Here is a 15,721-nt window from a genome sequence, read left to right as displayed (position 1 = left end):
GTTTATTTTCTGAACTAGAAGTGCTTGTTCTAGGAAAAATATTTCGAATATAAACTTTTGGATATTTGGGTATATCCTGTTTTAATACTATGGATCAAAAATTTTGAATTTTCCCCCAAAAATTTGACCAAAGGACACTTCCATAAACAATGACATACAGTTCCTATCTCTTTATTGCATTTTACGCATAGATAAGGAATATTTGCATTAAACAAATATCATTTAAGTTAATATTTTCTATAGAAAACTTATTGAAATACTTACAATATTACAATTATGCATATACAATGGATTAGTCAGTACTGAAGCCAAATCTGAAGCGTATCTAACAAAATAACCTATAAAAATGATACTGTTTTTTAGAGAAAAACAGTAAACAAAAAAATTCAAAAGAGCAAAATTTAAAAGAAACAAAATATTTTTTACATTTTGTTGAAATTGTGTAGTTTGTAATTTGTTTTCTAATATTTTACATGAATTTAAATATGTATTCTTTCTATTTCTAAAGATGTTCGGTGGTTAAAATAATATTTTAATAAATATATATGTTTAATAAATATGTTTTGTTCAAATGCACCAAAATATATTGCCTACATTTACTAAGAAATGGATGAAAACATTCATTTTCAAAATGGGGTGTACTCATTTATGTTGAGTACTGTATATACTGGAAAGGGTTACTTTCATTCATTCATTCATTCATTTCTTTTCAGCTTAGTCCCTTTATTAATCTGGGGTTGCCACAGTAGAATGAACCGCCAACTTATCCAGCACATGTTTTACGCAGTGGATGCCCTTCCAGCTGCAACCCATCACTGGGAGGGTTACTTTATATCCTCACAATATTCATATTGATCAAGTTCAACAGTCATACAATTTGACTGCCTGTCCTTTTTTAAACCACTATGAAATTACTTGAGTTAAATTTAAAAGGTATTTCCCGCTCACCACATCCCAGGTCAGTTTCTCGTCATCCACCAGTATCCTCATCAGCTCAGGGATTGCCATTGCAGGATGAGTGTCATTCAGCTGAATAGCAACCTGAAACGTTCAAACAAAGGAAAAGACTTTGTTTTTAAACATGCGGTTCATACATTAGTATTCATTTTTTAAGCCTAATGTATTACATTTATAACTTTATTAGTGCTGCTAATTACTAATAACAAAAGTATTATTAATATCAACAAATTACACCAGACATGATGTGAGTTGTGCTGAGTATTCTCTAAAGTTCTGCATGTTAAAGGCATAGTTCACCCAAAAATGAAAACTGACTCAGTATTTCCTCTCCCTCAAGTGGTTATAAACCTTTATGTGTTTTTTTAATTCTGTTGAACACAAAAGAAGATATTTTGAAGAAAGTTGTAACACTGACATCCAGTAGGAAAAACAAATAAAATGGATGTCAATGGTTACAGTTTTCCAACATTTTTCAAAATATCTTCTTTTGTGTTTAACTGAAGAAAGAAACTTATAGTAAAGGGTAAGTAAATGTTGACAGAATTAAAATTTTTTGGGTGAACTATCCCTTTAACATCGAACAGCTCTGGGTCTGACCTACCTTATCTGGCAGCGTGGACAGATCCATGCGCACTACCTCAGTTGAGCCAAACTTGGAGGCTTTAAACCTGCGGATGATATCCTGTAGAGTCGCTGCCACCACAAAATACTCCTGCTTCAGACGCAGCTCTTTACCCTCAAAGAACTGACAACACAACACAAACAGGAGGATTTGCTTACATTCAGGCTCCCAGAGTCATGAGGTTTTTCTTCTTGTTATGCTTTACATGAATGGACTTGAGCTGCACTCACATTGTCATTAGGGTAAAGCACACGGGAAATGTTTTCAGCCAGATTCTTGTCCAGAACGGCCTGAATATAACCACCAACATTAACTGTTTGAAAAGACAGAGAGTTTCATGAGACATTAAGGACAAAAGGGCAAAAAGTGACAGTAAAGACATTTACGATGTTAAAAATCATTCAGTGATTGAAGAGAACTCACAGTCTTTGAGATGGAATTCACATGGAGCTTTGGCAGACCAGAGCCTCATTGTGTTAACAATGTTGTTTCTGTATCCTGGGACAGGAGTGTCATATGGGAGTGCAAGGACAACCTGGTGAAGCAAACGTACAGATTGAATGGAAAAATATTATTAATAAATTAACCTGATAATGTATGAGGCTGCGTCCAAAATTGCATAGATCTATACTTTATAGTATGCTAAAAATAGTGTGAGAGCCATGTAGTATGTCCGAATTCATAGAACTCAAAAAACAGTATGTGAGAAGTACCCGGATGACCTACTACTTCCAGCGAGATTTTGAAGTGCGCATAAGATGGATGCTACGCTATCTCATGATGCTTCGGGCAAGAATTCATGAGAGGGAGTGAAGTGACACAACTGACGTGGGTCTTGTGATCATGACAAATAGTGTATGTAGTATGTCCAAGTTCCATTCACACTACTCACATTAATACTGTATAGAATGTACTTTTCTAATGGTCGAGTAGTAAATTCAGACTCAAATGTAGTACCTACTGTTTAGTAGGCAATTATGGATGCAGCCCGAGTCTTTTTTAGTTCCTGTTTCTAACTTCATGTCATTACAGTTCAAATTTGGAATACTTCACACTGTAAAAAACGCTGGGTTTTATACAATTCCTTCATATTGTCACAATACAAATCAGTTAAGTCAACTTAATCATTTTTACAAATTTAAGTGGGCTGAACATAAAACAATTAAGTTGTCCCAAAAAAGCATAAGAATTGTGCTGTTTCCACTCATTTTAAATAAGTAGTTTGAGCAAGCAGCAAATGTCATTTTTTAGTGTAGAAAAGCATCTACAGGGTATATGCAGAGCTAGTGTTTCTTTCCATACCGATAAACTTCTGGTGAACGGTCACTGTGACTTTTTTAAATTTTATACGGTTCCTCTTACAGCATCGATGTTGTAATGTAATTAAAATATAATCAGTTAAACAGACTTCTGCATTCATTTAGTTGTTGAAACGTAAAACGAGATGAAAAGCTGTTTACACGAACGTGCTGTCAGGATCAGTTGGCTCGCGCACAAACTCCATTGAAGATACTGGAGTAAAATAAATGTTCATATTTTAAAGACATGGTGCGGGAACATGTAATTTAATGCTGTGCTTCTTGTACAATCTGAGACCCACTTTATATCGGATATCAATCAGGCAGTGAAGATTGTTGATTTTTAAAGAAGACAGCTTAAATGCATCGATTTTGTAACTGCATACAGTTTACCAAAAGCGTTTGACCCGGGTTACTGAAAAATTAAAAGTCCTTCTGCACACTTCTGCATATACCCTGCTGCATTTAATCACTGCTGCATTTATTTAACTAAAAACACAGTGAAAACTGTTATTATGCAAATTACTATTACGATCAGGGCTTGACATTAACACCCGCTAACAAGCCAAATGCACTCCCACTAGCCACTTTGGCTGGTTGAAAATAATGTTTAATTTGTAGTTTTCTTAAAAGCAGGGTTTGACAATAAGGATGGACCAATATGGGTGCAAATGTGATCTTGGAATCGAAAAGCAGCATGACTGACAAAACTAATTGTGTTCGCGTGAGCAAAAGAAAACAGATGAATACCGAATGAGAGGATGATCACTTGCGCGAACAGGTGATGTAATGCGCGCGACTGTTAAAAAGCGTGCACGCTCCCGTTTACTTGTGCGAAGCAACTGTGCCGAGAGGAAGCACAACTGGTGAGATCTCTTTGAAATAGACTTGACAAAAAGCGATGGTCGTGCACCCACAGTCCTGCTGCTTTCAAGAGCTCAAGATTTAAAAAACATATATCCATTTGGAAGTAGCATCTTGGGCCTTGTATTTGCTTTAATTATTCTTTAAACAGATTATTAACAGGCCTAATATTTACTGTGTGCACATATTTTGTTTTGTTATTTTTGTTAATCTGATTAAATTATCTTTTTTACAATAACATTGCTTTAATATGAGATTAACTCCCCATGTATGTGTAGGTAACTGATGAACTCGGACCTTTAGCCTGGACAGACGACTGTGCATAGTTTAGATACATGGCAAAAGTTCTTTTTAAATGTCAATTTTTTTTTTAAAGAAACGTTTTGTTGAATTAAACAGTGCATGTATACAACTATATTTAGCTTGTTTTGACAAATTATTTAAATTTTTTGGCTAAGAAAAAATAATTTATTTATTTTTGGTGTGGTCAGAGATAAATTTGGTAAATCTAAAAAGTCATGTGAAATAAAATCTAATTGCAATGCGACAACCCATTTGCTCATGCACAGTGAGCAAGCTCATACAAAAAGCAAATAAAAACACACACAAAAAGTGAAATGAATGAGGAGGCATGTGGACATAACACAAAATCACCAAATCAAGTAATTTTAGCATGTCAAAGTCAAATTTATGCATATAGAATACATTTTCCCAACAACAAAGTTGAGGCTAAGGAAAATGGCGAGTGGCTAGTTGGAAATGTATTAGCCACAGTGGCTGGTGATCAAAAAAGTTCATGTCAAGTCCTGATTTCAATTATAAATAAATGTTATTTATTTCTGAAAAGCTGAATTTTTAGCAGTCTTCAGTGACACACAATTCCTCAGAAATCCTTTTAACATGCCGATTTGCTGTTCAAGACAGCAAATTTAATACATTTTGTAAGAGTTTTGCTGTATACTGTTTCTAGTCTGTAATCTGTCATGCATTTCGGTTTTTTACAGTAACTAAATGTTTCACAAGAACATGCTCAAAGTATTGATTTTATACGCAAATTGTTCAGCATGCTGAACCCTAACATTTACATAATTAAAAAAATTATTTTGTACTGTACAATAGGAATAATGACATTTAATTTAAGCTAAATATATAGTAGTCAACATTTGAAGTGGATCAAAAGTGTCTAAAACAATAAAGGGTGTTGTTCAGTAGTTTTAGGACGATTTTGATGAAAGGTCTTGAACCACTGCAAATGTTGACTCCTGTATCCACTTGTTAAGTATGACGTCACGTGAAGCAGCTTCCGGGTCCAAGTGCTCTATAAAACTCTATGGGGACACTCATCAAATGGTAATAATTAATGTTTATAAAGTGATGTAATATTTACAGAAATCACAGTCGCAATATATAGATCCATACCTAATATCCGATCGCCAGAAAGTGATAAATTTTTTATAAATTGTTCAAATTTTGGTATTTGTGATGCAGAAGGCCCAGAGACTGATGTGTACACTATGATTTTATAGAAAATTCACTTTAAATGTGAAATGACTAAAACATAAACATAAATGAATATTTTCTTTATTCAAATGAGTGGCAGCTTGGACCCGAAAACAGTATTTCATACGTCACTGATATGTCACGGCTTAACAAGTGGATATTCATGGTTTCTATGCTCTCACCTGTGTGTCCACCCATTTCACTCCATCTGGGTGGTGCTCCACACGACCATAGAAATGCACCGGACGCATGTATTCAGGCCGGGCCTTTTCCCAAGGGTTGCCATAGCGCAGCCAATCATCTGCCTCCTCCACCTTTAACATGACAGCAGTCATTTACTAAGAGCAAATACATCAAAGTGAAGTGAATTAGATTTCAGTGAGATACTGAGTTTTACCTGCCAACCCTTCACAATTTTCTGATTAAAGATTCCAAATTCATAGCGGATTCCATATCCATACGCCGCCAGACCTAGAGTTGCCATGGAGTCCAGAAAGCAAGCTGTAGAAAAAGAGAAATATAAAGTCATATTTACACCACCAATTCATACACTATGTTAAAGAAACTAAACCGCATTAAACTGCTTGTGTAAATACATATTTTTGAAAATGAATGTCCACTTTCTGGGTCGTCTTTGCTGTGTAAAGCGATTTAAATAATCAACTCATCTCATTTAAATAAACAAGTCCTCCATTCAAGAGATAGTTCACCAAAAATGTACTTGCCATTTAGTTTTTGTCTTTTGTTGAACACAAAAGAAGACATTTTGAAGAATGTTGGTAATTGGTAGCCATTGACTTCCATACCAGGAAAATTTCTATGGAATTTAGTGGATAAAGCTGAGCAAAATCCTTCAGCATATCTTCTTTTGTCTTCAACAGAAGAAAGTAATAAAGGTTTAGAGCAATGGTCTCAAACTCATTTCCTGGAGGGCCACAGCTATGCACAGTTTATCTTCAACCACCTCCAACTCACACCTACTTAAAGCCGCGGTAACACTGCGAACACTTTTCGCCTCATTGACTTCCATTTATATGTATGCGAATGCATCAGACCGGAAATGCAAGCTCCTGAGACAAGTTTCGCAGTTCACTGCAATGCAAAAATCAAGCTTATGAAACTCTGACCTGTGAAATTGCATCACATGATTGTGTGAGACCAATGAAAGATCAAAACATGACCTCTCTGGACAGAAATTTAAAATATGGACCAATCGCTCTCTTTTTTAATTGTCTAATAATCTTGTTTATACCATCACTTTTCACAGCACCATTCAACAGAATTTCGCAGGCTCAAACTCTAATGTGACAGCAGCATAATAGTCTCTAGTAGTCTTGAACACCTCGCTTAGTTCGATCAGCTGTGTTTGATTAGACTTGGAGCAAAACTGCTGCGGCCCTCCAGGAATTGAGTTTAAGACCTATAGTTTAGTGCAGTGGTTCACAAAGTGGGGGTCAAGACCTGCTGGAGGGTCGATTGGTGATTTCCAAAAATTTCATATATTTTATTAAATTCATATTTCATCCATAACCTGCAAAATATAAAAATAGTTTTTAACTTATAATATATGTAATATATACTTAATGTTTAATAGTTAGATAAAGAACATGCAAATAAAAAGTCATCCTTTTTTTCCCCATTGGATTGCAACCCCTGGGGTTATGGTTCTAGATTAACATCACAGCAATAGTGTTAGTTGCAGCAGATTGACTTCATGGTATAATGTTAAACTTTGTAAACTTTGACACCTATATGGTACTCACATACATTAAAAATAAAGGCCACGACTTGTGGCTCAAAGTCTCCAAAATTGCTATAAACATTGTGCTCACCATTCTCATTGAGTGAGAATAATATTAAATTATACAAAAGAGTGATGATTATAACAAAAAAGAATGTTGCACTTGTGTCGTCAATAAGCTTGCTTATATAGTTCCTATAGGTGTGTGTGTGGACCCTTGTGTGCAATATTTGTATACTTATAACCACCTCTGAGCATAGACGGGGTCGCGAGTCACTGGTGTTGTTATTTTAGGGGTTGCGGGCTGAAAAGTTTGAGAACCCCTGGTTTAGAAGGTAGGTAAATGATGACAGAACTTCATAGAAGATATCCCTTAGCTTAATGATCACAAAATTTGAAGAGACTGAGTTCACCTGCCAGACGTCCAAGGCCTCCGTTACCCAGGCCAGCGTCCTCCTCAATATCCTGCAGCTCCTCCATATCCAGACCCAGCTGAAGAAAAACACAATATATTAAGGCACATTCACACAGAGGATACACAACAAATATTTTGTTCTAACAATCATTCGAAATAAAAAGTTATAGAACAATCCTCACAGCTCTCAGAGAAGAATCAACTTTCAGAAAGATTTATTTCTAGTGTCTCTCATCAAAGCTTGTATATTTTAAGCAGCAGACCAAAAAATACTTTACAGCACACTTTTAATATACAGAACAGTACTGATCACATCTTGAAAGGCCCTCAAGAGCCAGATGGAACTAAATTAATTAGATAACTTCTTAGAGTACATATCACATTGTGTTGCATGCTTTTATATTTCATCAGCCCATATTAATAGGGATGTGCAATAAACCAAGGATTCATAGTGTTGTCTGTAGCACTATTAATCTCATCTCTGCTATTGAGCTTCTGTGCACAGAAAAAAAAGTCCTGTATACATATGCAGCATAATAAAGTTACTAGCTTTTCCTGACAGATCTATAAGATGTATTTCTATGTGCAAGGTTATGCCTGGGATCCATTCAAGTTGCGATTATGATGATGAACATTTTCCAAAGTCATTTTGAAAACATTTAAAATTTCAGTCAACAGAAATTGGATCTCAGGTATGATAGTACAGTGCGATAACATTTCCTTATTTTCTAAATGTAACACAGCTCTTTTTAAATTGTAATCCTATGTATATAGGACTCTTATTTTGAAAGTGGGACAGCTCTGGAGTAAACTAATGCAAAAGAGCATCTCATCTGTTTACAGCTCGTCAGAGCACAAATTTTGCTGAAAATGAATAATACATTTATTCAGTGCTAGACCGAAGACGTCTGTCTGTTAGTTTAACATGTACAGTGCTCAGCATAATTGAGTACACCCCATTTTGAAAATGTATATTTTATCCATTTCTCAGTAAATATAGGCAATGTATTTGGGGGGGGGGGGGGGGGGGGGATTACAGTATTCAAGTACAGTGATGTAATAATCAAATGTAAAATAAAATAGTCATCATTGTACAAATAAAAATAAATAATAAAATGAAATATTATCTTTATCTTTAAAATCTTAAATAAATAATCTAATCATGCAATGTGACTACTGCAGATACACACATAGAGATATCGATGCTCAAATGGTGTATTGTTCAGCACTATAATGCATCCTGTTACATCACTCAGCTCTTACTGTCATTTTTCTGAAATAAAAGGACATAGAGCTCATCTGTTTACGCAGAGACTGATATTAATTCCTGCCTATGCTTTTATATATGTTGTACCCACAAAATATAACTCTAAATAAATCTCTGTCTGTCCATTTGGGGTATAATTATAACTTAGCCTTTAACTATCCCATAAAAAACACATAACAATTGTCATATACTCTATTTGTACTTAAATATTTTTTTAACAGCTGAAGTATAACTGATTAATGACTGACAAATGATTACCATTTGATCAGGAGGTAATCACCCCATGTATGTAATCAACCGCAATATTTGACTTAGACCTCTATAATAAATCAAGCTCTTCTGCTTTGGGTTGATGGGCTCGTTTTACTGAAATCATGAAGAGTGCTATCACATTTTGAAACACAAAGATCTTTATACTTCTGTTGATGGAAGTTCATTTGTAAAGATAATGATACCTGTGGGTCATAAACACTTTTCCTTCAATAATAGTACATATTAATAATAATAAAATAATACAAAAGACGATGAAAACTCCTACAAGGGAACCAGGGGGATTCTAGTTCAAGTTAGCTTACAAAAATGTCATCAACTAGCACTCTAAATCAGTGATTCTCAACCATGTTCCTTGAGGACCACCAGCTCTGCACATTTTCAGTGTCTCTCTAACCAAACACTCCTGATTCACATCATCAGCTCATAAGCAGAGACTGAAAGACCTGTGATGGATGTGACAGACCAAGGAGTTATCCAAAAACATGCAGTGCTGGTGGAACGTGGTTGAGAAACACTGCTTGATATGATCTATTATTTATTATTATAAATGTATAATGTATACTTTAATATTTATTCATTATTATTGTTTAGTTATCAATCTCCTCTTACCTGATAAATGGCCTCGTCGCAGGCATTCTCCAAAGCTAAGTTTACCATGGTGTTTTGAAGGGTTCGTCCCATGTAGAATTCCAGAGAGAGGTAGTACACACGCTAGAGGTGAAGACAAAAGAGGATTAATGAGATCATTTTACTGAAAGATGTTATATATGAGCATTTTTTTATCTAAACGAAACAGCTGAGCGCCATTTAGAGCAACAGTGAAGTGGGAGCCATTAAAGCCCCTGCTGCTGAGCAGACTAGCCTATCCAGTGACATGTATTATTGTGACAGGTGCACAACACAAGCCTAATCTGTGTTCCACGTCTGAGACCTCACTGACCGCCACTGAAAAACATTCAATCACTGAAGGTTGCACAATGATACATCCCACTATCGAGCAGGATTTGCCAGTGAAGAAGACATGTAGTAGTGTGTAATTTATATGTGGCTTGTCTATATAGGATAACAAATAGGGTTAGGACAGAAGAATGTGTGCAAGCTGTGTGTCTGGCACATTGCTCATGTAAAAATAGCAGCATTAGCTGTCAGCAATTTAAGGTTAAACACTTTGTCAGGAAGCCAGCCATTCAGATATATCGGTCACACCAAATTCCAAACATAACTACATACTAGCATTTACAAATATAAGTTAAAAAATTAATTGTAAGCTGTTTATTTAGGGGGAAAAGACAGAAAACACCACAAAAAAAAAAAAATATATATATATATATATATATATATTCAGTTTGTAAGGTTTCTTTTGGAATGTGTTGAAGCTTTGTTTAGGAGAATATCTGTGATTAATAATATGCAAAATGTAAATTGCTATAAGGATTGTTTTACAGGAGGGTTTTAGTCTTTTAGATGCCACTCCCCCTACTTAAAATGTAAAATTCATCTATTGTTTCTTGCATAAACACCCAATATATGTGAAAAGTTATTATAATCATACTTAAAATATTATTAGAAACTTACTGTACTATATAGAGTTGAACGGTTTACCAGTACTATAGTTATCGTGATACTATGACTCCAAAATACTGCCGGTGCCACTGTGGCTTGTAAACGGTAGTATCGTCATTAATGGTTTATCTATAATAGATAATGTCGCATGTGGAACGTCACTGAAATGCTCACACGTTTGTGCAACAAAACCATTTTGTTTGAATAGTCTGTGGAGGCCTTTAAGTTGCGACACTGTGTAGAATTTACGTTTTATGGTAGCCTATTGCACGTTTTCTAACGCTTCAGTTCGAACGCACATCTGAATCAGTTCATTTCTGTTCTTTTTAATATGATTTATTAGTGACCGTGACTATCTCTTTAAAAGAACGACTCACAAAGTGAAATTCTGAATTACTTTGAAAAACCCTTTGAAAAAACAATAGATGAATAACCCAAAATAGCAACAGGAAACATTGAAACAATTTTTGACGACTTCGTGTAGCCTAATTTTGTTGGAGAAATGCTCTTTTTGTGAATAAATTTCAGTCTGTAATTTGTATCTTTATTTTAATTTAGTTTTGTTGGTCAATTATCCACAAAATAAACAGAAAGAATGACTAAATTTTAGGTGAAGTGATGTGCAAATACTTTTTAGCCATAAGGGGATTATGAATTACATTTAAGTAGGCCTATTATAACATAAAATATAGTATTTCTGACAATTGTCTTTATAATTTGAGTTATGAATAACAGTATTGCAATACTACTTGGTATCGTAAGATTAATTATAGCATTGCAACAACCCTGGTACTGTACTTATTCATCTATTATCTATTTACAAGTCCTTAATTTCTGCCCCATTTTAACAGGTATTTATTTATTTGTTTTTTATATTATTTTAAAAACAAATTTTGAATTATTTATTTATTTGAATCTAATTCCATCATGTATTCATAATTTTACATTTTTTGAATAACTGTAATAACTTAAAATCAATAAATGTATCATAATATAATGTGCGATTTTGTGAATATTGTTTTATGAATTATTTTAATTTTATTTAATAACATTTTGTTAATATGTGGAACACTTTTTATATTATTTTCTACAAACTTTCTATGGCCCAAACAGAACCATCTTGTTGCCCCCTGTGAGTCTTCGGGCCCCCATTTGGATCCCATTCGTGTCTACACATCATGAATGTAAATGAGCATCAGTTTTGTGAAAACCAAAGACTTCAGGAATGGTCTGCACACTGAAGAACGTTAGACAAAATGAACCAATCACAGATCCGTATACAAATGAGCACAACCAAGCATAATCAGGTATGTATGCATAAATTATTATGATGACCATAACACTGTCAATGCAATCAACAGGGGAAATTAAAACGATCATCTGAATTTGTGAAGGTTATATTAAAAAATAAAAGCGTAGCAAAATCTGAAATTATGTACTATGTATCAGTAACAAACCTTTCGTCTGGAATGTGCACATATTTAGCGGCAAAGAGTTGGAATTTTTATAGTTTCTACTTAGACATTACGTTAGGCTACAGAAAATAGCTCTTGTTAAGCTAGCATACGTAAATATATGACTAATATTTCGTAAATAACTCCGTTTAAAACAATAGTTTGACCTGTTGATGCCTGTCAAGGGCACAGCAAAGCTGTTTTCATACATTCGGTCTGCAGGACCTTGAATGAAGGAGCTCCTGACATCACTCACTGACATTATGTAATTACTGAAAATGCTTGCAGTCTACCGAACCATTAGCATCAAGCGCTATTTTCTGCCACAAATATACCACAATATCACAAGTGCAAAGCGATATAAATATGTTACTCTTAGCATTTTGCGGTTCTACTGCGCAACATTATGTATTGCCGTGTTTTCGGACTCCTCCTCCTGCTGTCAGTGGTGTACGTGCGGCCCCGGACCCCAGGATGAAACTGCGGCATTTCAATGGCTTACTTTCGGGTCTTTCTCGTAGTAATGCTGCTGCGTCCGGATCCATCTTCCCACCAAATGGTCGCGGACGGTGTGAGCCAGGGCGAAGTAATAGTCGCGCTTCGTTGCAACATTGCGGTCTTTAACCAAAGTGAAGTGCAGATGGCGATTAAAATTGGTCTTGAGGTCTGCGACGTTTTCAACTCCGGCGAGACCCCGCACGGAAATTTGCTTCCTCTTTTCTTGGTCCGTCAGTGGCTTGGACATCTTGCAGATTGTTATTATATAATCTTGTGTAATGTTCGTGCAGCGGGGATCTTCGTCTACGTGATGCCTGCTGCGTGTGTTGCGCGCCGCGCGTCACCGTGATCTCCAACTGATGCTTCAGGGTCAAGCGCGCTCATTGGCGGCGCGCACGGCTCTATCTATATTAGTCAATACACGAGAAGGCTACTATATATTTACAGGCTGGGCGGGTCATAATGCATTTAGACCAATTGTCTAAGAGTCATAATAGCCTAGTGAAACAGAGCCGTGGGTTTGGAGGATTTGCCCAATCATAAATCACTGTCTGTCCAGATTTTTATATCACAATATATCACATTATTATTACTTAGTTATTAAGTTCAGTAGATGTAGTTATTTTTTTTATTTGAAAAGCATCCATGTTCAACCATTTTCGAAGAACAAAACATATTAGTCAGTATTTCTGTTTTAATTTGCTATAAAAGCTTCTTATTTTCAGTGAGTATATGCTATACAGTAAATTAAGTTAGCACAAATAGTTTAGTAATTCTAGAAGTTCCAGTAACTATATACTGTCAGTCTCATCGATAAGTTAAAAGTCTTCATCAATTAAAAGAAATGCATGATGTCAGCTCCATCTTCAGTTTTTTTCCCCTTTTTTTTAGCATTTTAATTTAGAGTTTGGTTTGTCATTTATTAAATACTTTATCTTGCAGATTAAGAGGGAAATGTGAAAGTTTGAGGGGAACTGTTATTGTGTTATAGATCTTACAAAGTTATAGATCTTACAAAGGTTCTAGCACTAATACATATGTACTACGATAGACTTGTGGAGCTGCGCATCGATGGATTTGCTCTTCAAAGTTTAAACTTTCAGCAGTGAAATTTAAACCACACTGAACTGAACTAGTTTTCAACTCTGAAAACTGGACTGCCAGTTTCAATTTACTAGAACTTTGATGTTAAGCTGCTTTAACACAATTTACATTGTAAAAGTGCTATAGAAATGAAGATGAAATGAATTGATGCAGGTTGATGAATTGATGTTAAATATACTTTTCTAGTAAACTCCTGTTTTTAACAGGAGCAAGAGAAATTGATTAAAGAACTTAGTTACGAATGATTTATCAAATATTCAAAACTGCAAATTATGCCAAACAAAGTCCTGTCCATTTGACATTTTTCAACTATTGCCTATTAGTGATCCTTTTTTCATTTTCCCAGCTAGCTTCCAGCAGTTCAATTCAGCTGCATTCTCACATCTTGTTGATATAGTTAAACAGCTATATCCTGTGAATTCCCTCTTGACAGTGTCCCTGCATGTTTTTTTTTTTTTTTTCAATGTTGGGTCAAGTATTGTATCTATAGTTAATATATCTCTTAGCTGCAAGGTCTGCTTTTTGGTCGCACAAAACATTTTGGTCGATATTGATGTTATCCTGCTGGAAGCAGCCATCAGAAGATGGGTTACTTTTAAAGAAACCCAAAGTTAATGTAATAAATGTATGTGCTTTTTGATATAATCACATCCTCAACTGTAGTTTTCAATGAGTTGAATGGTTGGAATGTGCCAGTTGCAGGAATATTGATTTGCTGACAAAGAGTTGAGTATGTGATCAATAAGATTCTACCAACCAAACTGTTCATTTATTTATATTCATTTACTTATTTAACCAGGAAAGTACCATTGAGATACAATATTTCTTCTACCAGGGAGTCCTGGTCAAGACTGGAAGCATAGGACAAAGTTACAGAAAAATACATATCACAACACATCGAAAAAATGCTTGGTTGCACACAGTACCTTCATGTCTTCCCAACTCAAATTGATTAGGTTAACTTAATGGTTTTTACAACTTTAAGTTGATTGAACAAAATAATTAAGTCCCCCCCCCCAAAAAAAAACTCAAGCATTGTGATGTTTCAGCTCATTACAATTAATTTGGGCTGATGTTTCAGCCCAAATTAATTGGTTCTTAAAACACACACATATGTGTGTGTGTATGCATGTATATACATACATATACATTATATATATATATATATATGCATGTAAAATGTTGAAGAGGAGTATTAAGTAATAAGTCATGTATTGAGGGAGTATTTTTTTGTTGGATTCATTATCAAATGATACAGGTAGATTTGATTTGAAGGTAAAATATGGCTTGTTAGAGAACATTTTGGGAATATAGAACAGTTCCATAATCCTGTATTAAGATTAGTTAGGAGACAATGAGGAGCGTGATAAAAGAGTAGCTACTGGTACTTTATACTGGTTCTGATTATATAAGCTCTCTGAGGAGCATAAGACAGTGAAGCATACGGAACTACACCTAGGCTGGATCTAGATCAAATAAGCTCTCTGAGGAACACTTAATGCTGGTTCTGTTTAAATAGGCTCACTAAAGAGTACAGAAGGGCAACTGATCCTTTTTAAATAAGTTTGCTGAGGAGCACAGGAGAGGAAAAGGTTCTGGAAACTACGCATAGGTTGGACCTACACGTATAAGACTTCAGCAGCTGGACAAAGCTTAAAATGGGATATTGAAACTGTTGCTGTAATAGAAAATGGAGATGCTGTGAAGGAGAAAGATGAGTGGAAGAACTACAAGTTTGACAGAAACTTGACTGTTAAGGTTGTGATGAATCCATAACAGCAATAATGAAAAGAGCAAGCTAAAAGAGATGAGGATACGTTCGGAAATGCAAAAGCTTGTAATTTAAATGTATAATCTTTCTATTTCTAAAGATGTTCAGTAATTAAAATATTATTTTTAATAAATATACATGTTTTGTTTATATGTATACCATTTACTCAAACACAAGAGATGTTGAAATAAGCTGATAATGTAACCACTGCCTTCAACAATAAGAAAAATAAACACTGTGGAAGTCAATAGTTATAGGTTTTCAGCTTTAGTCAAAATATCTTGTGTTCAACAAAAAAATGGTTTATAATGAGTAAAGGGAGGAAATGAAAATTTCCAGTTTTGGGCTTTAAACAAGAAAAATCTAGCGCATACTCTAAGGTCATAGTTTC

General features: G+C 34.9%; 1 protein-coding gene across 1 annotated transcript in view; it reads right to left on the bottom strand.

The window, feature by feature from the left end:
- Positions 1–12,824, bottom strand: part of pygmb (phosphorylase, glycogen, muscle b) — a 30,965-nt gene extending 18,141 nt beyond the window's left edge. The window contains exons 1-9 of the mRNA XM_056461261.1: positions 12,460–12,824; positions 9,550–9,651; positions 7,399–7,477; positions 5,642–5,745; positions 5,427–5,558; positions 2,006–2,117; positions 1,813–1,895; positions 1,562–1,705; positions 949–1,041 (exon numbers count right to left, since the gene is read on the bottom strand). Coding sequence (XP_056317236.1) covers positions 949–1,041; positions 1,562–1,705; positions 1,813–1,895; positions 2,006–2,117; positions 5,427–5,558; positions 5,642–5,745; positions 7,399–7,477; positions 9,550–9,651; positions 12,460–12,702 — 1,092 coding nt within the window. The 5' untranslated portion in view covers positions 12,703–12,824. The remainder of the gene's footprint in view (positions 1–948; positions 1,042–1,561; positions 1,706–1,812; positions 1,896–2,005; positions 2,118–5,426; positions 5,559–5,641; positions 5,746–7,398; positions 7,478–9,549; positions 9,652–12,459) is intronic.
- Positions 12,825–15,721: the final 2,897 nt, after the last annotated feature.

The sequence above is a fragment of the Danio aesculapii genome, chromosome 7 (assembly GCF_903798145.1).
Source record: "Danio aesculapii chromosome 7, fDanAes4.1, whole genome shotgun sequence".
Taxonomy (NCBI): domain Eukaryota; kingdom Metazoa; phylum Chordata; class Actinopteri; order Cypriniformes; family Danionidae; genus Danio; species Danio aesculapii.
Note: the sequence above shows the minus strand (reverse complement) of the source record. Positions and strands in the feature narration are given on the sequence as shown.